Source organism: Molothrus ater, chromosome 6 (genome assembly GCF_012460135.2).
Source record: "Molothrus ater isolate BHLD 08-10-18 breed brown headed cowbird chromosome 6, BPBGC_Mater_1.1, whole genome shotgun sequence".
NCBI lineage: Eukaryota > Metazoa > Chordata > Aves > Passeriformes > Icteridae > Molothrus > Molothrus ater.
The window spans coordinates 47,925,903-47,950,147 of NC_050483.2; the positions used below are offsets into that span (position 1 = coordinate 47,925,903).

A 24,245-nucleotide genomic window follows, 5' to 3' on the forward strand; every position below is an offset into this window, starting at 1 on the left:
GTAAAGTTACTGAGATTATTCAGGGAGGTATTGAAAAACTCCTGAAAGGCAACACAGTCACTCACTGGTCATAGCCAGCACAGCTCCACCAAGGGGAAGTCGTGCTATCAAACCTGATTTCCTTTTATGACAATGTAACCTACATAATTGATACAGGAAAGCCAGTAGATGTAACCTTTTTGGATTTCAGTAAAGTTTTTGATACTCTCTCTCTCAAGAGTTGTTCTGGACAAAATGTCCAGCACACAGCTGGATAAACACATCATGGGATGGGTGAGCAACTGGCCCACATGTCAGATACAAAGGGTTGACATCAGAATGGGGACCTGTCACTAGTTGGGTTCCACAGGGCTCCATCCTTGGCCCTGCTCTTCAAATTCATAAAATTCTTGGATGCAGGACTGGAAAGGATACTAAAGTTTGTCTGCAAATAAGTTTGCAGACAAAAAATGCCCTCAAAGCAGAACCTCTGATGATCTTACACCTTAACTTTCTGGAGAACTCCATCTGCTCCACAGTGCTACTCAGCAAGGGATGGATCACCTTCTTGCAGACACCAGTTGAGAAGGCCATCCCTCACCTCATTTTGTCACAATTAACAGGATATAGTGGCATCCTCAACCAATTTTTAATATTATTATTTTCAAACCAATTTTCCTGCAGAAAATTTGGGGGAAGTTTTCTCATTTGACTCACTTGCTAGAACTGAGGAGGAGGGGGCCGTGTTGTCATCCTTACTAGCCCACATACTGGAGCCTGAAGGGCCTGGCCCTTAAAGGCCCCTCTTCCAAATCCCACCATGCCTACCAGCAGCCTAGCAGGCTTTTCTGAATAACTTAAGACAAAATGTGCAGTAAAAGATGCTCACTGCCAAACAAGTGACAGCTCCATTGTGAAGTTTTCAGAAAGGAAGACTCCTGATCTTTGTCCGGCAGGTCTGACTTGTCTCCATAAAAGATACATGACACTGCTGTGCCAGTTGAAACATTCTACAAACACACTGCCAATATTCAGAATAACCAAAATACTAACAGAAACCAATGAAAAAATAATGAAATTGACGTTATTAATGTTGAGACTATTAGCTCAAATTAACATAGTATTTTTAAACTACGTGGCAGTCATGAAAACCTGTGTTCCAGAACCCTTGTGCTCTGGGGCTTCCCAGCTCCAACAGACATTTTGCAGGTATAACAGTCAACACAGAGATCAAATTGTACCACATACACCATCATTTTTAACTTGAGTGTCCCTTAAGAGTCTTCACATAGCTCTGAAGACAGTTCATTCATCAGAGGAAAGAGACAAACAGACTTGTCTTTAAACAAGGTGAAGAAATATTGTTTTCACAAATGTTTTCACATTTTTTTTAAATTTAGACTGAATAGTAATTTTTTTTTGTAAACTCTAGAAGATTTATGGAGATATTAACAAGAATTTTAAAAAAGCAAAACGACAATACAAGGTGAACAGACCATAACTTTATTGGAGATATACTCAGCTACAATTATTACAAAAAACTATTAAAGGTAATTGTGATCCATAAGGTGCAGATTGCAAACTTCTGCAGCATGATTACAGTATGAATGAATTACATTTTATGTCCCTTAAAGACAGCTGCAGCATGTGATGGTAAATATTTTATTGTCCATCAAATTATATTTGTTATTCTTTCTACGTGATTTTAACCATCTTTTCAGTCACACTATTTACAATAAAAATGCCTGCAATTTCCAATTATTGTTCACAAACATTTTTCTCGCCAACTTGCTGCTGCAGTAAATTCTGAGTGCATCTACAAAGCAATTAAAGTAGTCTGTGGTTGCCATTCAAATAAAAGAGGGAAAACCCCAAGGATTTTATTGGATGAAATTTATTTTTAAGAATTGTAGTTAGCTTTGACAGAAGTTAATTTTAACTGCCAGTGGAGTATACTACAATGACCTCTAGATATTTGCTAACATAATTCATATAGAGTTACAGCTGATATTTAGATTACATTTGATGGTCATGAACTGTAGTGTTTAAAGTTTAAAATCTAGTATGAAAGTAAAGAAATTAACTTCTTGAATATTAGAGCAATTGAAAAAGGATCAATGTCAGTAATTAAGTACCGAAAATCAAAATGCTTCTTGCTTCATTCATATAAAAAATAGAGAGATTTCCATGAGAATGTGTTCATGGGGAACCCCATCCAAAACAAACCCAGAATACTGTCAGAGTCAAGTGCAGTATCACAGCAGACCACAATGCTATTTGTCATTTTGGGACTGCATGTGCTGCTGTGACTGGGATACAAAGAGTTCATGTTCTGTACAGATAAATGCATAGAATAGGTAGCATATGTTATGTCATATGCAGTAACATAAACCCCCCACATTTTCCAGTTGATGGTTCTGTATCTGCTCACAAGGAGGAAAAAATGAAACTCTGAAACATACATACAAGCACAAGATCTTCAGATATGTAAATGAATGCAGTTCCATTGACTAAAATGATACAACATCAATTTGCACCAGCTGAGGATCCAGCACCTCATCCCTGGGCCACCACTCTATTCCCCCCCAGCACTGAAACTGGTTCTTGTTCAAGTTCTGCACTCGGCAGTTGCAACACACTACTGTGTAATGAGACTTAAAAATACTAGGCTTTTTTTTTTTGTATGGACTTTAGCAGCATCAAGCTGAACAAACACTTCAGAAGTCACTACTGAGCACTGAATATTCAGACTGGACAGATTTAGTTGAGGTTGACCAAATTACTAGGGGCTGTCTTCTCCCAAAAATTACATTTTATGTGTAAAATGTTGGTTTGTTCAGAGATAATTACTGGAGTGTCAGTCAGAGGTCATTCTAATTTTAATTACTTCACATAACAGTAAAATGATGCAGTAGAAAAATAATAGCTTTAAAATACAATCAAGAGTTGTTGCACATCTTCGTTGTATTTTTTCCACGTACAGTAAAAATGCCACAGACGTTACAAATGACCTATTTCAGTTGTGCAAGTAAATGACACATTGCAGGCATTAAAAACTATCTTTTTCAAAGTCATTAAATCAGAACAGCAGCAAGGCCAAACCACATTTTTCCTCTCTGTTAAGCATTTTTTCCTTGAAATGAGGTAAAGCATGGTACCAAGTGCAATGCTTATTTGTGCTACATGAACAGAACAGCGCAAAAAAAAGCCATAAAAATAAAAACGCAGCATAGTTAGGAGGACTGTTTAAAGTACAGTATAACAGGACTTAGATAAAAAACCCCAAGGTTCATGCCAATTAACCCCCACACCATTTATGATGAGCCTGTGTGGTTGCTTTTGAAGATGGGCTGCAACAGTCCGCTTACACTTGTGCTTATAGCATGTCAAGTGATTTCTACCCCAGCCTTCAAATGATCAGATTTAGGTCTTTAATAGCGTACACTGTCCAGTATCAAAATCATATCAACTGTAGGGTAAGACACACAGATGTGGAACATGGAAACTAATATGGATTTTCTGCCTCAAAGGATAAAAGTATTTCAATGAGGTCACACTGGAAAAAATCGCGGCATTTAAAACACATTTAAAAATGCATCAGCAGCAGCAACTACTTTATAGTCAGCCACTACACATTTCAGATGTCCAATTCATACGCTTTATCTAGTAACAAAGTGATCATTAAACTGTTCTGAAACACAGAGTAGGTTCAGCTGATTTTGTCTGCCCCCAAACACTCCATAACCACTTCACTGCTAACAGTTACCTGAAACCCCTGAGAATCTATAACCTTGTAACAATCAGTAAGAATTTTAGGCATTCAAAGAATAACTGAAATTTTAGCTTTTCATAATGCAACTAAAACTACTTAAGACTTTCTAGATGGTCTGATTTAATCTGCTGATTGATGTGAGGCCAGAAACACAGAATTGTTGACATGAGTAATCATGTATTTTCATTAAGAAAATTCAGTCCTACTACAAAGAGCAAGCTACAGCTTAAATCAGTGACCTTTTTTAAACAGCTAATGCAAAGCAATTTACATTTGGGAATTTGGACTGCATGTTTTTATTGTTCCATATCACCATATCATCTACTTGCTGTTCTTATACCTCCTTTTATGACTGAAGTACCAAATACTAGACTTTTTTATAAGCTAGTATTTTAATTCTTGGTTTGACTCCTATAACAAGCAGCTTTCAAATACAAGAACAGTCCTTTTCACAGACTGAGAAGTGACTGAGATAGCAAATATATGAACTTTTGAAAACTGTATTTCAGAAAAGCTTAATGTCTGCCCCTTGTCACTAAGGCATTTACTTTATTTTTTTGTTAAGAAAGCAAGAGCTGACAGTTTTTGTTTTGTTTTAGTGTGCATTTGTGAGGAAAGGAATAGGGTTTAAAAGCAGGAAATACAGTATTTGTTTGTAATTTAGTTCATAAGACACAGCATCAAGTTCAAACTATTGTGCTGGAAAACATTAAAACACCTTGCTCTGCTTTCTCAAACTTCAAGCATAATTAACAGGGCAAAATTGCAGCAAACCTCTACTGATACTGGTGGGAATACAAGACCCACAGCTTTTTTTAAAAGGTAAATTAAGAGGTATTATAGTTACAGTGCAAAAAATTAAAATTTCAAGCATAATATATAAACATAGCACCAAAACAGAAAAAAACCCAATGCATGCAAAAATAAAAAGGAAAAGAAGAGAAAAAAAGAACTGAGGTATTTAAGTGAAGAGTGCCTAAAAAAATCTAATTAAAGAAGTATAGGCAAAGCCTAAAAAATACAAGTATGATTTCCCTCTACGCTCCCAGTAGACCAAAACATCAATGAGCTAGTTTCTCTAAATTAAGGACCTAAATCACAGATGTATCAAAAGTACGGCAGTTATATCTCAAACATCAACTTTCATGTTATTTAACAGCACAGCTTTGGTAGATGAAATATGCATGCAATTCTGAAAAGTACAGTAAGAAATTTACGTGGAAATATCTCTAAGTGTAAAGGTGCTCTGTTTGTTAAATACGTAACCAATTGACTATAAAATCTGCAGCATATCTTAGGTGTGATATGTCTAAGGTTGTTTTGTTAGTGACAGTTTGCACTGTGCAATTATTTGTTGCTATTTCCAGTATTGGAACTATCTAGCTTGCAGGTTTGTGTAAAATTGGAATTTTAGCCAAAGACCATATTTTGTTTATGGTATAAAAAAAACTGTAGACTAACCACCTCCTCAGAATTGTTAAAAATAACCTAATTACATATATATGAATATAATTTCTATTATAATCCTGTAATAAGTCACAGCTATAGTAATGAGTTGTACTGTAAATATAGAGCTGTATCATTGTAAAATGCATAAGAAAATGAAGGGAATGTAAAACAGTTTGTTCCAAAAAAGATCAGAAATTAAAGATTATTAATGAGGGTTTATTTATTTTTAAGGCAAGAACCTTTTTTTATGCAAGACTGTGTGGCATAAGGAAACCGAAGTTTCACTCTACCAGTATGCCAGCCATTTCAATTAAAATCTGTCCCTAACAAATAAGTGCAATAATGATTGGGAATGCCATCTTAATGTAAAAAGATGACATGGAGAGAAAAAAAAAAAAGGAAAATAAAAAGGAGAATACTGGCACACTTAATCTTTCTTATACCCAATCATCCAGTACAGTTTATCAACTGCTTTATGACTGGCACTAGTGCACAGATTGAAGAATTCCAAGATTACTATATATATAAATCTAGCAACTGCATTAGGCATAAGCTCCCTGGCCTTCTAATACTAAGCAAAGCTGTACTGACAAGAAAAGTAAACCAAAAAGACCTGACAACAATTATTCGGAACACTTGCTAAATGTCATCATTAAAGCACTCTCGTGATTAAACAAAGCAGAAGTGAGGAAAGAAGACAAGATTGTGTTTGCGCAAAAAACTATAACTACAATTAGTTCCAAAATTTTATACATGTTAAATGTTTTGTTATCTATTCTGTTATCAAACAAACTTTAAATTCTGGCTTCCAATTTGTTCCTCTCAACATCAACTTTTAAAAATTTGCTTTATTTGTATGTTATTTTTTTCCCCATTTCATTTATTTTTAAGAGGAGTCTCAGCTGTTTGGGACCTGAGGTTGATTTGCTTTGAGGCTTCGTAGTGCTCTTCTCGCAGCTGCAGATTTGGCAATCCTGTAGCTTCTGCCAACACCTTTAAACTTTCCCTTTCCTACAACTTCCACTGTAACTCTGACCTTCCCATCGTAAGTTCTTTCCGCAGGACTGCAAAAATATACACAAGAATTACTTACTGCCAAGGCAAGGTAATGTGAAATTAGAGACCTACATTCTTTTGCTACAGAAGTTAAAGCAGTAAAATTAAAAAGCAATCATGACATTTCTCAGAAAGCTATGCAAGGAAAAAAAAATAAAGAACAGTGCACACAATGATGATTAGGTTAGCTGCTTAGTGCAAAAGAAATTACAAGCTCTTTGTGACATTTAAAAATTCTCTATAGTTCATGGAAGCACAATTTAGAAACACTTTCTGTCAGTGTGTATGGAAGAAAGCATATTCTTACCTAAATTTGGCTGTCTCTGGCTCCATTTCCAGCAGCTCTCGCACTGGGGAACGGGGCACATTAGCAGAAAATTTTTCTATTTGATAAAAAAAGTGAAAAACAAAGATTAGCTTTGTTCTTTTCATAGCAGATGGCACTTTATTAGTAGTAATTTTATGAAAGGGCAATACCTATTAGTGGCCTCATCATTGGATAGTACACTTGCCAAACCATTTCCAAAGACATTCCACTATCCATATAAATGGCACCAGCAAGGGACTCAAATATATCCCCCATGGCCTTTGGTACTTCAATGTCTTCCTCTTTTTCTTCATCTTCTTCAGATCTTCTGAGCTGTTGGCAATTAAAAAAAAGACAAGGGTGGGAGGGAGAGGGAAGGGGAAGGGGAAAGAGAGAAATGATTGCTTTACTTACAGTAAAACAGAGATCTTCAGAAATGTAAGCTCTCCTATATCCTGTGATGCTTCCTTTAAGTTTCTAATTGACAACCTTCCACAGCAAAACTGTTGCTTTATTCCCAAGTGAAACCAAGCTGCTGCTTATATCATTTTTCAAATATGGAAAAAAAAATCCCAAACATCAATGTGTACAGGATACTTTCATACTCTGTGAATTCCTTCTGTGATAATTCTGTAGGATTTCACCATGGGTCTGTTCTTCCCAATTAGAACCAGACTTCTGTCAGTTAATACTAGAAAGCTACCCATAACAAAGGAAGAGTTAACACATCATATATCTCCCAAAAAGAGACTTTCAAAATCTCTTTAAGTCCAGTCTCTGGATGAAAGTTGCATGTACCTCTCCTTACCTTATTTACCCCTGAAAACAAGCATGAAACAAGCACTAGTAAAATAAGACATTAATAAGTGAAAAACACCACCACCAGACTGAGCTAAAAGACACATTTAGCTGTTTAATGCCACAGGCAGTGTTTTCTTCTATGCTACCAATTTAAGACAATAATCTATTCTCATTATCAAAAATAAACTTTCAGTGTATGTCTTAAAGGTCTTGAGCTAATCAATTCCTTTACTAAAACATTTTCAACATATGTAATATACATTTGCCTAACTATAAACAAAGTAACTTGAAAACAAAGATTTTGACCATTATGCTACTCTGCCTGAAGAGAAATAAGTTTCTGTCAGTCTTCTCCCCAGCAGCTACACTCTCACTCAGTCTGGGGCTTAAAATCCAATTCAGTTCTCTTCAGAGTGACCATAATACTTCATAAATGTGTTCCACCCAATATTTCTACCTGAAATAAATCAAAGAAGTAGTCAGACCTGACGCATACAGCAATACAAATGGGAATTTTGATGTTAAAAACCAAGTCCAACTGTTTTGAATAGGGCACTTCATACCAAGTGTAAACTGAAGCACTTTTGCATTATACTGAAATAACAGAAGAAGAGAAAAACTAAGAGCTGTAAGGCAAGGGACAGATGTTTCATGAGTGAGATTTGAAAAAACAGAAAAGCAGATGACGTGGAGATACACATGGAAACCAGTCTAGCTGGCATGAACTGCAGAAACAAAGAGTCTTACATTAAATGATGAAATAAGAGTTTCAGTAATTCAGTGCCAGACCAAGATAGGGAGCAGGCAGAGGGAGAGTGAAACAAGGATTTTATTTGAAACAGCTATTACACAATTTGGTTGCAACTTTGGTGAAAGTTTCTTTGTGCATACTTGCAAGAACTGAAGAAAGCAAAAAACAACACAGGAAGCTCTGAAAATAGGTTCCTAGCCTACTCACTCATATTGTGGAGAAAACAAGAGAAATAAGAGTTTAATCTCCTAATGTAAAGTAATTTATATTACCTGAACTTCAGTGGCATATTTCTTATTCCATGTTTTATGAATTTTTCCATTAAAACATGGTTTTCACTTTGCAACAGCGTGCAATGGATGTGAACATGTATCTGACTGAAATATTTTGATTACTTAAGTTTTAAATTGTCTATCAGGAAAAAAACCCTACTAAATACAAAAATAACATGCTTACTTAGTGCTGGCATGTTGTCAGACAGAATACTTTTTAAAAGATTGGCCAGTTTTTCAGAAGACAAATTATTATGGACACCTATTGTGTAACACTTTTAAAGCAGGATAATGAGTAGTCCCTGTCTTCCAGATCTTGATTAGAACTTGACTCACAAGGTCCTTGTTCTCAGATTTCCTAACCATCTTATGTAGATGAATTACTTTTACCACATTCTCCCAAAAATAGAAGTTCATTATCATCGGCTTTCCTGCACAGCACAAAATATGACCTGTGTTTGCAGGTCCTCAGTGAAACTATTTTTCAAGTGGCTCACTTGAAAGATGCCTATAACGTTTCCCTGGCTAGCAGAATGCCTTTAGGAGCATGGCAGACATATTTGAATATAGTGCAGCAACATCTCCTCCAGTAGAAATAGTAAGAAAAACAGCAGAAATCTCCTGTCAGTGTACTGCATTTAACAATGCCAGCATTGTGCCGAGGTAGTTTTGTTCATGGTGCTGTAGGGATACCCTACCCTGAGTCAGCACTACTTGATTTAGCAACTCTTCACCACAATTTCATGTTGTAGTAGTGCTTCCTATCAGCTGGTGAAAGCAGCAAGCTAAGTGTGTGCCCCACATTGTTCTAACAACACAAGAGCAAAAACAACAACTAAAATGAAGTGCCACAGAAAAACCTAGAGGCAAATGGCTTTCAATTAATTAACTGCTGTAAATGCTAATTGATTTTATACTTTCTGAAGGCTGTATTTTACTTTGCAGATTGCATCCTTTCACTACTGGGAGCCTGCTTATTTGGCTGCTGTATGCATAAAACATTACAAAAATGTTAAGAAATCCAGTGACATGCTTCAAATCAGATACTGAACATATTTCTTCTACTTCCACTAACCTCAGAATCCATTCCTTGCATTTCATTCTTTTCCATTTGAAACTGCACAAAGTCATCAATAACATGAAACAGTTCAGGAGAGACAGCTTTGAAGTACTTGTGGTAGTCATACTTTACAGCTAATGATGCAAAAATGGTATTATTGACTAGAGCAGATCGCAGGTCAGTAAGAACTCCTGGAGAGTGTTGCCGTGGGTCTTCATAAAGGTGCTTGGTTATGAGGTAGTCCAAAATTGCATCTCCCAGGAATTCTAAGCGCTGGTAACAATCTTAAAGCATTGGAAATAAAAGAATGTACAACACCACAATTAAGTTTAACACACGCATTTTTTTCAGGCTTTCTGGATAAGAAGTTTGGTAGAGTGCCATGTAAATTCCACAAACTAATCAATGGTCAGAGAAGACAATCTGTTTTTTAAAAGAAGTATCCTTGTGTTTAAAGATATTCCTAATAAAATACTAAAAAAAAAAAATCAGGAAAAGCAGGAGCTATATTTAATAGTAAAGAAAATTTTGAACAGAATGTTAATTTGGTAGGCTAGAAAAACAGCTGTGTTTATAATCAATTAATGTTTTTACTCAAGATCCTCATGTGCTGAGAAACATCAAAAAGTAAATTTAAGAGATTTTGCCAGCAGGCTGATTTGAACACTGTAACAGTTAAATCTTAAAAAAAAATTTAAAACGTAAACCCAATTAATATAAATTAATTAATTTATAAATAATTAATTAATTTGTATTAATTAATTAATATAAAAATCAATGTATTAAGAGCAGGGGAACACAAAATCTGAGTTTTTGGTCTGATTTGCCACACATTAAGACACCTTCAAAAAAGATCCCTTTTTAGGATATGTCTTTTAAACTGGAAATTAAAATTGTCAAGCCTTTGCTTTTTTGACAGCTGACAGGGGCCATGGGAACAGAGAGCAAAGAACATCTATTTTTAAAACACAAACAAAAGCAAAAACCCTCTTGAATGCAAAAACAGGTAGGTAGGTTGAAAAGGAAGAAGACAAACTACTAAATAAGTTACCATGAGAATGAACGGACTAGCACTATGTTGCTTTTATAGCAGCTGAACCTATGACACTGCCAGATCTCAACTGCTAGCTATGACTTAAAAAGTTACAGGTAACAGCTATTCACAGTTGTCTCACTTGGTAAACAGAAATGAAATCAGAAGTTTTCCTACAGTTGCACCGATGTAATTTTAACTGGACACTATGCCTCAAGGTTTCTGATAGTGTATATAATTTATTATGTATGTCTAAAAATAAAGAAATAATTTACTTTCAATACATTTTGTGAAATATTTGTAAAAAGTAAATACATAGGTGGGTAATATCCCCTACAACAAAAAAATCAAAGGAGCACTTCTGTGTTTTGTCAGAATTGTTTCTCAATGCAGTAGCATTTAAAAATTACTTATTTCTTTAATGATAGCAGAGCTTTCTCACTCTTTGGAATAAGGGTCCAATTCACTATGGGAAAAATTCAGACTGCTGACTGCAAAGAAATCTGCCAGTCACTACAAACAGGGTTGGAATTTTACCATGGTTTGCTTTTGATTGCATATTATTGTAGAAAAATGCATGCAGGTTTTAGAATGAACAAGTATTACATCAATTAGTATAAGCAAGAGCAATTAAAGATCACAGAAATACAAATTTCTACTGCTGTAAAATTTTTATGAGATCATGTACAAAAACATTAAACGTGAATCTGAAACTAATATTTAGTCTGATGTAGACAATTACTTCAAACTTTGACTTTAAATATTTACTCAATAAAATGCCTAGACTTAAATTAAGACTTTGAATTCACAGCTTCAAAGGGAAGTCTCCACATTCTGCACTCCTACAGATTAATCAGCTAATAAAAGCTGTAGTCTACAGTTCATCTTCAGAAGTACAAAGTGTAACATTCCTGGGATTCAATTACAGAACAAATTTGCTAAATATATTTGGAAAATACTACTGCTATTTCCTGAAGTACATGGCAATTTTCCAGAGTTCTACAAGAATTTATTTCCATTAAATGAGGATCTAATGTCAGTCATACACAGCTAGTGAGAGAGCATTTATCACTGATGCTGTTTCTCAAAACTTGATGAGGCCTCAGTAAATATACTTTATCTGCATCAAGTCAAAATATGAATAATCACTGAGATACAAATTGAACAAGTATGCCCCTCTAAACAGTAAGCAAAGTACTATTTTTAAGACACTGTATTCCAAGACTATTCTAACATGTGATGTCTAAAAGAAGTCTATACATGAGAACACAAAATACTACTTCTCTTGCTTTTGCAATATGGAGAAAAATCTATAGAGCTTTTTGAAAAAAACTTACCAGTAATGGTATTATAATGGTAAGAGGCATGAGTAAATGCCTGAAGAAGATAAGCCTTGTTCTTAAAACTGTAATTTATTTTCTTCTCAAAGTTTTCAAAACCAGAAATAAGGTGATTCAGGGTTTTTTCAGCATCTGGGTGATCAAACATACACCTTGGTGGAATCTTCAAACAGCCATACTCCAGGTCTTTACACAGAGAAGGCTCTGAGTTAACTACAGAAGCAGCAACAGAATTTGGTGAAAGATTTTTCTGCTCACTGTTACAGTTCTCTCTGGTAGCACACAGAGTGCCTTCCCAATCAGTCTTTTTAATTACTGGGAGCACCTTCAGCCCCAATGAACACAGGAAAAGCTGAGCAGCTCTTTCACCACAGCTGGTCAGATAGCAGCCCAACAGGGCCTCCACACAGTCTGCAATGCTCTTGTCAGCAATACACTGCTCTGTATGCAAGTCATAGGAGATGGACTGCTTTCCTGCATCCACACCACAGTTTTCTTCTGATGGATTCCAGAAGCCCACTACAAAATCATCCTCTTCAACAGCCTTGCTAGGATCCAGATAGCACATAGCATCCCAAGAGCTATAGTCAAAATCATCAAAATCTGATGAACACTGAACATTACCCATGGATGACTTTTTGGGTGCTTTCCATTCATAGTTTGAATCAGTGGTTGAAAAGTGTGAGAGTGAAATTTTCTTCACAAAAGCCCCTGATCCCATTAACATATTATCAATGAATTTGATATGCTCCTGATCATACTCCAGAAAATCATCTTCAAAGTCTGTTTCTTCCTTGGGCAACCTCCACATTAGGTCTTCATTCTCTTCATCATCATTATAATCATCAAGTTTACCATTAGCCAACATGTTTTCCTTTGTCTGTGAAAGAACACAAAAAAAGAGGGTGAAGAGGGAAATGAGACACTTTTACTGCAGAAAGATCAGAAAAGCAGGATTTGAGAAGTATCTCCTAATAATAATACTGCTTTTTTTATGTTCCTAAGTACATTGTCTGATCAGATGCACAATACAACCTCAACTTCCACAAGGACTGGAATAATTGTCCTGGAACAACAAACTCTGTGTTACTAACCTACAGCAGTGTGTGTTCTACACACAGCACATGCTGCATTTCGTAAGAACCTGTGCTTGTACTTGAATCTGAGGGACACACAATGAATTTTATATCCACTAAACATTATACACTCGCACATCAAAGTAAACAATGGAAAATTCTAAATTAACAAATTTTAGGAAGCATAAGAAAGTTCCGGATGCATCCTTCTCAAGCTGCTAAGTAAGGCTATCACAAATGTTGAATCAATGCAATTTTGAAGATTTTTTTTTCTACATCCTTTCTACACAGAAAATAAATTCAGTGGGGTTTTCTTCAGTTTTTTGGGTTTTTTTACAGGCTACACTTCTAGCCCTAACTAATAAAAGAGAAGGCAAAAATTGTTACCAATTTTCTAATACTTACACATACACCCACAAGAGCAAAATTAATGACATCTTATGTCTTTTCCCTCCTCATAATGAACAAATTGGTATGGACTGACATAAATTAAAACACGAACACAAATATTCACAAACTATATAATTCTTTACAATTTGTCATGGCCCCTATCCAGGAAAGCACTTAAACATGCTTAGCTAAATGCACTAGTAGTCTCCCTAACATCAAAAGGACTACTAACAGGCTCAACACAGCAGCACTGATGTCAGCAGGAATTCTGCCACTGAATTTGATAGGAGCAAGATCAGATTCAAAGCACTTTCCTGGACTGGGTTCTGAAAGCCAACAACATTTTGAATCAAGTGAAACAGCCTCTATCTGCCCTGAACCTATGCATGTCATATTGCAGGACTCAGTCACTGATTTTGCAAATCTGTGAACCAGATGCTACCACGGGGGATTTTACCCCTTCGGGCAAAATGCACACCCATCCAGAGGTGTGGATGGGTGGCAGCTGTAAGGGGCACTGGACAGCCCTTAAAACTGCCTAAGGATCAAACAGATCTCAGTGTTCCTCCTCATTGGGATGGACCAAGCTTAGTCAGGTTTAGTAATCAGAGGAGAGGAAAAAAATGTGGCTATAGAAGTTCTTAGTTTAGACATTCTGCTAGAAGAATTCCTGCTGCTGTAATTCCCTATCTCACACACACAGCAGGGACTTCTGTAACTTAAATTGCTCAGAAAGAGATATGAAAACTGGATTTGAGATAGTTATTTTAGATAGCTGTAGTAATATAAAACTTAAAATAAGATTAATTTAACCAATCCCAGCAAGGACAAGTGCTGCTTTTTTCTTGTTACACACCACCTGTCACATTTACTACTGAAATGAAAAAAGTCTCTGAATGAGACACATCTATATGGATGCTCCAAAACAGATTTTGGCATCTGTTTTTATAAAGATGGAACAAATTATAAATTTAAATTTTTACTGTGGTTTCATTCACAAGTTTCTTAAAATGGAATTTTAAATAGCAGGACAGCTACATGAACTATCCTAACATTGTCTGTACATTATTTCTTGTACATTAGAAAAAAATTCTAAGAGATAAGGATGAGCAATGGCTAAAGGAAACAGAAAACCATTCTGATCATTAATTCTTTTGTCATTAGCATTTAAAAAAATCAACTATGAACCCCAGAAGAATGATTTTTTTCTTAAATAATAACTGACTAATTTTCAGGAAGTTATTGCCAATTAAAAGGTGACGCAAAATACATGTTAAGCACTTTTTAATGTTTTTTTTTGAAATCAGCCATTTGATAAAATGAATGAAGAAAGACTCTCCCCCTTTATAAAGCTTGATAAATACTAACATTTGACTACTATGTTTTAGTAATAATTTGTCATAATGAGATGCCTATTTTCAGTTATAGACTATTGCCGTGTGACATCAGTCCATGGGTGGAGAATTAAATTTACATCTAAGAAAGCAAAATATCTACTTGTCACAAACCCCCCACTCCCAATATTTAGTTGTATCACTCTCTGCATTTTTGTCTGAAACTGTATGTTTTATTTACAAATAAACAGTGACTATCACAGTCACCGCTGAAACTTGTGGAAAACTGAAACCTTCTAGAAACCAACAATTAGCTCCAGTCCCAAATGTACTATCTCATTTGCCAGAAAGGTACAGCAGGAACTCTCTTTGAAATGGAATCTTGGCACAGTACAGAACCACAATAATCAGGTTGTTTTATTCTGCAATAAACATTTATTTGCACAGTACATCCACCTAACAGTACTCTCATGTGCCCTCTGGTGGTTCTATAGCCTGAGTGTGGTCTTCAGAACTGGGAAAAAGAAAGATGTCCTTGCACCTCCTTCCCCTGAACTCCAAACCAGTCTGAAACACTTCAAGGTCATGTTACCAACTACTGTGATCACTGGTATATCTGAACATGTCCTCCAACTCCTAGAATGTCAGAAAATATTGTCAACCTTTCCTCATTAGGATTTGTCATTGTGAAGCATTTGATAAGACAGTGAGGATGTCAGAGAGAGAGAGCTTAAGCCAGCCCTGTATTTGACCTGAGAAGCAGCTCTCAGTCATACACATGGTGTAGCCACCAGCCATCAATACTGAACATTATCTCAAGAGAGTTCTACTCTTCAATCTGCCTCAGCATTATGAAAAACACCAACTCTTTTTCATATATTCTATAAAGGTGAACTCATTATTAAAAAGCAGACAGTGTTCTGCCTGAACATATTACAGCTAAGGCAGTGTGGTAATACCACTTAAAATTTCCAACAGAAACTTCTGAAAAACTCCTGGGAGCAGGCTAAATATCAGCAAAAAAGCTTTTCTTCTCTGCTTCTCCATTAATATCTACATTCAATACTGGATGATGTGTAATAAATTTCCTTACTTCGGGTTCTGGTTAGAATCAGTTTTCCTCTCATTTTCTTACAGAGAAGTTTTAGAAATTTGGATTTACCTTCTCTTTGCTGAAAACAGCAAAGTAACTGGGGGTGGTGGGATCAGGTAGGGGCAAAAGAATACAGACACACAAAAGATTACTTGTCAACACAGTTAAATAAATTCTTACCATTTCATCTTTCTCCCACTTGTCAGTGTTGCTCTTGTCCTGATTTACTATGTAACCAGGAGGAAGCCAATTGACTGGGGGATCAAAAATCGACACCACCATGCGACTTGGCAGCCCTTTCTTTTTTCCAAGGCGATACAAGTTACAGTTGCTGACCTTTAAGAAGAACATTCTGATAAACCTTTGGACATACATTTACATTAACAGGCTAAAAGGCAAAAGAAGCAAAAAAATGTTACGAGTCAAGCTGGATCTTATATTATTATGCAGTTTCTCCAACTCTCAAAAAGGAGTTCAGCTTTTGTAATACAGTAGAACCAGCTCAAAGCAAGATACACATCTTCCTTTCTTTTTTTTCCTGAGGCCAAGCATAGTAGGTGTGACTGTTTCAGTTAAAGAAATTTAATATATTACATTCTCCTCACAAAACAAATTGATTGCTAGTTTTAAAATAATAGTAAATAGAACCTGTACAAGTGTCATTTATTACCAGTATAAATAATCATCATTCAGACTACATTTGGAATGAAAAATTCTTATTTATAGGTAGATTGACCTAAACCTTGGCAGTAGAAAGTGTTAAAACAGTTCCATATAACACTTATTGAGTCATAATCCAGATGTTATTTTAATAGCCTCTAAAATGATTATAAGTATTTTAAAGGGAAGGGAAAAAAGCATTCTCAGATACAAATATATTTCCTTTTCTTTTTTAACTATCAACCACCGATCTTTTTTTCTCTTTTTAAATGCACTTTGCATGTTTTAAACTCTTGAGATTTGAACTTGAATATTCAATCACTTCTTTTATTTGAACAGTGCAACTTATTTAGCCCTCCTTATTTTTCAAGATTAAACTATACAATCATTTCATTTTCAGAGTGATGTATTTTATTCGAGGTCAACAGTCAATGCCTTGGCATTTAATTGAAATTATTACATTCATTTGGAAGAAAAAACAAAACCAACAAAAGTTTTCGTGGTGGATTTTTCTAGCAGCAGCAGAACTAAAGACTCTACTCCCTACTGCTTACATTTACTCTAAAATACTTCTAGTTTTATTGCAACAGTTCTGTAAGATTTCTTTGTTGTTTCATTTTTAAGTAAGACACTAAAAACTTCTAGAGAAGTATCTTCTTGAGGAAACAAAGCAAAGTTCAAGTAAAGAAGCAAACTAAGGCTCTGTGCTGCTAATTCAATCCTTCATTCAAGCATTGCTGTTAAAAAGCTTCTACTCAATACAGCTCTAGAAGTTCAGTGCACCAAATGTTCTCACTAACCCAGAACTTTTAGTTTCATTCATTTGTAATCAGATGGTTCATATTTCAAACTGAACTGCAGAAAACAGTTTCAATCAATCACAGTTATGGCAACATGAAGCCCACAGACCTGAATTTTTATTCCTAATGTGCATATACTCAATGTACAATGAACAAATCTGTGGAGTTAAATCAACCTGCTCCCCTTCAACCTTCCAGCAAAAATGTCATATAGATGGCCTGTTACAGCATGCCTTTTACACAGTATGAATGGATTGTTTCTACTCACTTTTTTGCTTCTCATGTATGACAGCCGTCCCTCGTGAGCATCAGGGTAAGTGCAAAACAAGTATGTAGTGATGGCATGCTTTAAAAATGAATCACCAAGCATCTCTAGCCGCTCCAGGTTAAACCCATCACTAGCATTTGAAAGAGTCAAAGCTTGAAGAATGAGACCAGGATTAGGACCGAGAGTTTTTGAGGAGTACCCACTGCAAGGGCTCTTTTCAGAATCTGCTCTGTCTTTTGAAAGATTAATAGCTTTTGAAGTACTGGTGGTCACTGCCATTATGGGGCATCCATCTGAGGTAGATCTGTTAGCATTTCCATCAAGGTATTTATTACTCGGTAGAGTACATTCATTGCTGGGCTTGGGCTGGTTCTCACTGTTGTATAAATTCTGAATGGGATATGAGGTAGTTGGTTGTACAGGTATGTCCTGCCTGCAGTAATTCAGCTGATTTCCTTGGCAAAAGTCTCTGTTAACTAAATCACAATTGCCATTGGCAAGATTTTTATTATAAGAAACACCATTAATTGCTGCAAGTTCTACCGAGACATCAATTTGGAGTTTACTGGGTGACTCATTGAGCAATGTTCTGTAACTCACAGACATTTGGTCATGGTTTTCTGCAGAAGAGGTTCTATTAGCACCTTGATGTGCAGCATTTTCAGGGACTACAATTGTGCTGTGCTTACAGTAATTTTCATTCTCAACTACAGAGGAGTTAGGAAGAGAGATGAAGGACTTGCTGTCAATAGACTTTTTCCATCCAAAGTCCAAGTTAGGATATCTGTAAAGATAAACAGGAGATTTGTTAACAAAAAATATTAGCAGAAGACAAGAAGACTACGTGCACATACATGTTTAAAAAAAGCCACAGCCTTTTGAAAAGAACAGTGACTGCAACATGTAACTTCATTTCTCACAATCAAATATTTTTAAACTGTGTTTCACTGAAAAGTGCTATGAGTTAAACAAGAGTTGCCAGTTCCATAATCCATGCAGTAATAGTTGTTTCCACCTTGCAAATTACAGATCATAATGAAAAATACCTATTGAGAAAATACATGCCTGAAATCTGCAGGAAGTGATTTAACCCCTACACCAGCATCAGTGGCTGTTTGAGCTCTTAGTTCCTCTGCTGTCAAAAGGCAGTGCAGGCGGTAAAGAATGCTGGGGAGGCAAACTGCTTTTCTCCATAATGATGCTGGAATAGGATGTATAGCACAGAGCTCAGGAACCAGTATCTGGGAGAGGAAGGGGAAGAAAAGAATATTCCTGGTAAAGGTAGCCATCAGATAACTATAAAGAGAGTCCACTTGAATTAGATGCTTCTATTTTACCTGTTTATTCTGCAAACTTTCCCACTTTGCTTTCCTCTTCTCAGCACTGCTTAGTGGAAGTGCTTTTCCCTTCTGATTCAAATGGCGAGGAGTCAAAAGATTAAGTCTAAAAACCATGTGAAAATACTGTGGTGTAAGTACATAATTAATGACTAGAACTTTCTAGCCTAAATTTTCTTAAGTTTCTTAGTATTCAACTTCAAAGTGCTGTGAAGTGACAGCACCATTATCTCTGGGAAAAAACAGATTCAATTAATGGTTCTTGTTACACAAGTTAAGTATCTCTCAAGAAAAAAAACCAAACCAGTAATTATTTTGGAAGACACAAATCCTCAGCTTTATCCCATATTTTAAAGAAAAAAAAAGGCAGTTTACTGTCAAACTACAAACATCAGACTCAAAATGACTGTTGTTACCTTGAAGATGTGTGGTCCACATCCAGCAGTGGCTGGTTAAGATTGGTAAGGTCAAGATTATACTTTGTTTTATAATATTCAGCAAAAGTTTCATATTCAGGGGAAGGGAATTTACTGAGTGGAGTAAGATCAGTGTATACATCAGCTACGTAGAATCGATGAGGCTGATCAAAATTTCGGTATCTAAAAAAATAATATTTTGACATTAAAGTAAAGCTTTTGTTAAGTTCTTCATGTTCTATCTAACATAGTCAGGAGATTAACAGTTGAACAGTGCACTTGAGATTTTTGGTTAACGAGGGTTATTTTTGTTGTAGAAACCACTTATCTAGCTAACTCAAATGCTAAATGAGAAATGTGCTTTAAGACAAAGATGAATAAAGTCAATCTATAATCTGTGAAATTCCCTCTACAAGATAAACATTTAAATTAAGTGGAGGATTTAGGTCTTCAATATATAATACAAAATCAAGCTCTGGACAACAGTAATGCTGAAAATGATAATTTCTTAATTCAGAACACCTAACAATAAAGTTTGATAATTTGGCTTTTTAGCATCTGGTCTCCAATGTGATATTCTGCATCAGTAGAATTCCTCTGAGTTCCTCTACATACAAAGACTGTACTACCTCATGTCTAAACTGGCATTTTAACCAAATCATCCCCTAAATAAAGTTAAAATACAAAACTTCAAATACATAACAAGGTCAATTCACAAGCCTTTCAAGGACAGTGAAGTTCTTGCATTACAGGCAGAATATTAAAATTAAAGCTAGACTGTGGCAATATCTTTTTTGTGGATATCCTACTAATATAAGATTAACTACTGATTTAAAAATCTTTAAATTATTTGAAATGCTACCACATACCTTCAGACTAACAGCATACAGTTCTTTAAAAGCAATCCTGCTGCAGATACTACTAACATGCCCTTTATTACAAGTATTTGTATAAATACAATAGGTACACACCTACACTATGTAGAATACTCACCGTGGAATGATAACTGCATCCTGGTAATCTTCTAACTTGAAAATAAAAGGCATTTCTTTTGTATATTGTGTACTGGGAATGCCTGTACGTGCCTCAGATTTCTCAATGTCTTCCATAAACTTAAAGTCAATGTCCAAAGTGCTGGAGTCATCAACTTAAAAAGGAAAATGCATAACTCAGTTTTCTAGGCTGAACTTTTCTGACAAGCTGTAAATTTCAAAATTTTTGTTCTTACCAACATTTAGAGGTAGAACACAATAGGCTGAATCAGCTTCTGTAGGTTTGAACTCTAGTGCAGGTTTCTCAAGACGAAGAATATGTGAAAAAATGTACTGGTGGAGTCGTGTTATCAGCTCAAGCATTTGCAGAGACAGAGTAAAACCAGATTTCTTAAGCTCAATGGATATTGTAACCTCTCCAGAGCGAGTATACACAGGAAAGTGAGGAATCTAAACAAGAACAAAATTGAAAGAAATCACAAAAGAGAATCCAAAGTGGGATTCCTTTACAGAGTACTGTCTGTTTAGTGCAGATTCTGAGGTAATGCTTGACTGACCCTACAGCAAATTAGAACAAACAGGATCAGAATTTTGAACTGTGATGATCCTTCAATTACAGATGAGACTCTGAATGTTAAAGAATGACTGAATTGGTTTTCTCAATAGTTCTCCTTGTGTTTTACAGCTCTTTATTAAAGCTAAGCAGAAAAGGAAGTATTTTCTATTATGAAGTAAGAAATGTGAAAACCAGAAATATTCCTGTAACATCTTCTTATGTGGACAGCAGAAAATACCATTTGAAAAAATCTTCTTCAGCTGAGTCTCACCAACAGAAAATGCCTACTAAAAAATTTCTGAAGCAAGAGATGCCAATTTCAACTAACATGGCCCACACTTTCTGCTGCTGCTGCAGACTAGGAATGCTGAGAGAATTTGTTACCTTAGCTTCTGTATAGATAAGGTAGCGCAGTGCAGGCCACCTCTGTAGCTGGTATGTCTACTCCTATCATACCTCATACAAGAAAGGAGAGAAATCTTGAATTTGCCAATGCAAAATACTAAATTTCTAAACCAAAAGTTTAGCAAAAATAGATGATTCCATCCCTAAAGGCAGAAAAAGAAGTGGTGACTTGACTGTATGGATAGTGTTGCTTATTTTCTGGACATTACTTGATACAAGCATAATTTATGGTCATTTCCAACTCTTCACTCTGTTGGGTGGGGAGTAAGTGGAAAATAACAGGTTGCAAGGCATGCAGAATAAGGAAACAGATTCCTTACTTGAGGTATAGGTTTGGCTGTCAATATGCCAAAACATCTTGTAGTATCCTCAGGAGGATATAGCTTTCGTCTCCTGAAGTTGAGCTCATCAGGTAGAGGAGTCGTTAACACCATTCCTATTACATACAAGTAACAGGGCTGATCAGGTTTGGGATAACTATCCCTCAAACACTCTGGAATCTGAAAAAAATAAAAAAAATAAAACATTAACATGACAAAAATCAACCAAGTCCACCTAGCTGTTTTTCTATGAATAAGTCCTCTTAGGTTTATTTGGAAACACTTTGCTAAAAATAAGGAACAAAAAAAAAATATTCTGGGTTCAAGCAGTGTTTTCTTTCTTAAGCAAAAATGTTTGGCCAGCAGCTTATAGCATTTTTCCTTTGTCCTCAGTAGGTGAGCTAGGTTTTCATAAGAAGACTTACCAAAAATTCTAAAGGAGACTTACTAACAACCTGTCCTATTGGTCCCCATAAAGTTCCTTTAACTTTTCAAGTCGATACTGGAGCTCAAATGTCTGCCCCCAAAGTTGAAGATGCCTCTTCACATGGAATCATTCCCTCAAACAAAGGTATATTGGTGGTAGATGCATTTGGACACATCCAGCCTCAAAAGATTGCTAAGGTAAGGTGCTGGCTGCTTGTGCCCCCTTACCCCCCATGCTGGTCCTGCTGCTGAGGCTCTGGGAGGGACTTCACCAAAGAGACACATCACACTCTGTAAGCCATCACCATAGTAGTGGCAGCCCCTTTCCTGTGCTTCTTATAATTATTCTGGGCATTCTCCCACTTTCCTATTTTCTCTCTTTCCTTTCTCTTTTATAAAATATAAAGTTGTATTATTGCTTTGGATCACACCATTTAAGCTTGTTTGTATTTTAATCTTGCTTTCAGGTATGCTTAGTACCTTCCTTTCTGCAGTAGTGGATGGAGGCAAAACATGCCTCTCTTCACTTTAGGCAGATTGAAACAAGCTTTGATGCAAATGTTTGCATTTAACCAGTAACACTAGAGCACATTTTATGTCCAAGACCTTTGGAACTTAACAGCAGAACAGGAAAAAAAAAAGGTAAAAAGGAAAGTGTGCGTACTCAGGAAAAAAAAAGCTTGACTGAACTTACATCTTCATTAACACAGATTCTTTTTCCAGCAGAATTATTTAAAAGTATCAAAAATGTTTTGATACACTTGGGACAAACACACAAGCAAAATTCAATGCACTGCCCCTTCGTCCAGGTACTACACTACGTGAGTTCTCTCATTATAATTCTAGCTGGCAGATGTGAATACTTGCAACAGCTACAAGCACTTTTAATTCTGCTGCTCATATTTGTCATGGATGTTAAGAAACCATGCTTCATGCTTTGTAGAAGTTCATTACTTTGCAGGTCTCAAAATGATCCTCCTGTTTATCTAAAACTAAATTGCAATACATGTAGTCCTGGATTTTAAAGTTACACTGCAGTAAAACTATGGCCTTGGCTAAATGGAAAATTACTCATAAATTTAATAACTACATTAAACCCAAGAGGATCTTGCAGACCTTAAACATTTGCCAAAGCTTCTTTTCCAGATGTGAGAAGCTGGGACAAAGGCAAAGGAAAGTATTCTTAGATTCCCTATTAAAAAAGAAATAACTGAGAAAGAATGATGCATCACTTGACAAATCAACTCCTCTGAATGAGATACCATAATCTTGCATTTTATGAATCACCCCAACTCCAATCACTGGTGAGGTAAAAGGACAGAGAAAAGCATTTGTAACAAGAAATACTGTGCAAAAATGCAAACTGTGCATCTTTGTGGAATGTAAAGATTATCTGATTCTATATTAGTTACCTGTCCTATTCAAAGGACCTTAGACAGAACCTGTAAAAACTGCAGAGGAAAAAGGAAGGTTCCAGAGTAGTTACAAAATACTCTTACAAAGCTTATTTTCTCCATTTTCTCTTTAAGTATTTCCAATTCCCCCCCAAATACCATTTAAGAAGTCCAATTTTACAAGCTGGTGTAGTTGAAACCTGTTGCAACAGACTGTGAATACATTACTTAACAGAGAGCTGTATTTTCTTGTGTGACCCATTCAACAGATCAAATATAATATTAAGCATAATATTTAGAACTACTTTATGAGTAAAAAAAAAAAAAAAAACAGGTACACTTATTTGATATTCTAAGATTTATACCAGGAATTATGAAATTCTGTGTTCAACCAGTAAACCAGGCATCCAAAAAAAAAACCCCAAACACATTTCTGTATTTAGCCCAGGGCACATCTTTATAGTGTTCAATTATTTGTCCAGAAAGCCAGTAATAAGGTAAAGATTTTACAGATTATTAATGTAGGACTGTTTCTTCACACTTATTTTCACACTAGGCAAATAAGTATCTGCCAACAAACCCTACAGAAAGTGAGTGTTCTCTGAGCTTACAGGCATGCTTCCAAAGCATGTGGTACCATAAACTCAGGTAGCATTGCAGACTTTCACCAAATTAGAACACCAAAATAAACACAAGACTTCAAAAAATTTCTGATGAGCTAAGATTAAGAGTTGGCAATTCCGTCTTATTAGTACATGAAGTATTAAATCAGAGATCTGGACAGCAGTAAGTGATACTAACAGCTTTAGGATAGCACTGTCTTCGTTTTGTAGAGCCTGGCCTTCCTGGAACACAGGTTTCTTCTTCATCATGTAAATCGAGTTCCTCCTCATATTTAACCGTTTCTTTACCAACTGGCATCAAATGATCATCCAGTTCACCTGAATATTACAAAAGA

At 35.8% G+C, this 24,245-nt stretch overlaps 1 protein-coding gene across 2 annotated transcripts in view; it reads right to left on the reverse strand.

Moving 5' to 3' along the window:
- Positions 1 to 1,461: 1,461 nt before the first annotated feature.
- Positions 1,462 to 24,245, reverse strand: part of DICER1 (dicer 1, ribonuclease III) — a 63,130-nt gene continuing 40,346 nt past the window's right edge. For both annotated transcript variants that reach the window (XM_036383605.1, XM_036383604.1), the window contains exons 16-29: positions 24,089 to 24,228; positions 21,468 to 21,647; positions 20,423 to 20,636; positions 20,188 to 20,341; positions 19,195 to 19,377; positions 18,779 to 18,884; positions 18,507 to 18,682; positions 17,442 to 18,225; positions 15,894 to 16,049; positions 11,818 to 12,700; positions 9,463 to 9,731; positions 6,734 to 6,896; positions 6,564 to 6,639; positions 1,462 to 6,264 (exon numbers count right to left, since the gene is read on the reverse strand). In XM_036383605.1, the coding sequence (XP_036239498.1) occupies positions 6,099 to 6,264; positions 6,564 to 6,639; positions 6,734 to 6,896; positions 9,463 to 9,731; positions 11,818 to 12,700; positions 15,894 to 16,049; positions 17,442 to 18,225; positions 18,507 to 18,682; positions 18,779 to 18,884; positions 19,195 to 19,377; positions 20,188 to 20,341; positions 20,423 to 20,636; positions 21,468 to 21,647; positions 24,089 to 24,228 (3,650 nt within the window). In that variant the 3' untranslated portion in view covers positions 1,462 to 6,098. The remainder of the gene's footprint in view (positions 6,265 to 6,563; positions 6,640 to 6,733; positions 6,897 to 9,462; positions 9,732 to 11,817; positions 12,701 to 15,893; positions 16,050 to 17,441; positions 18,226 to 18,506; positions 18,683 to 18,778; positions 18,885 to 19,194; positions 19,378 to 20,187; positions 20,342 to 20,422; positions 20,637 to 21,467; positions 21,648 to 24,088; positions 24,229 to 24,245) is intronic.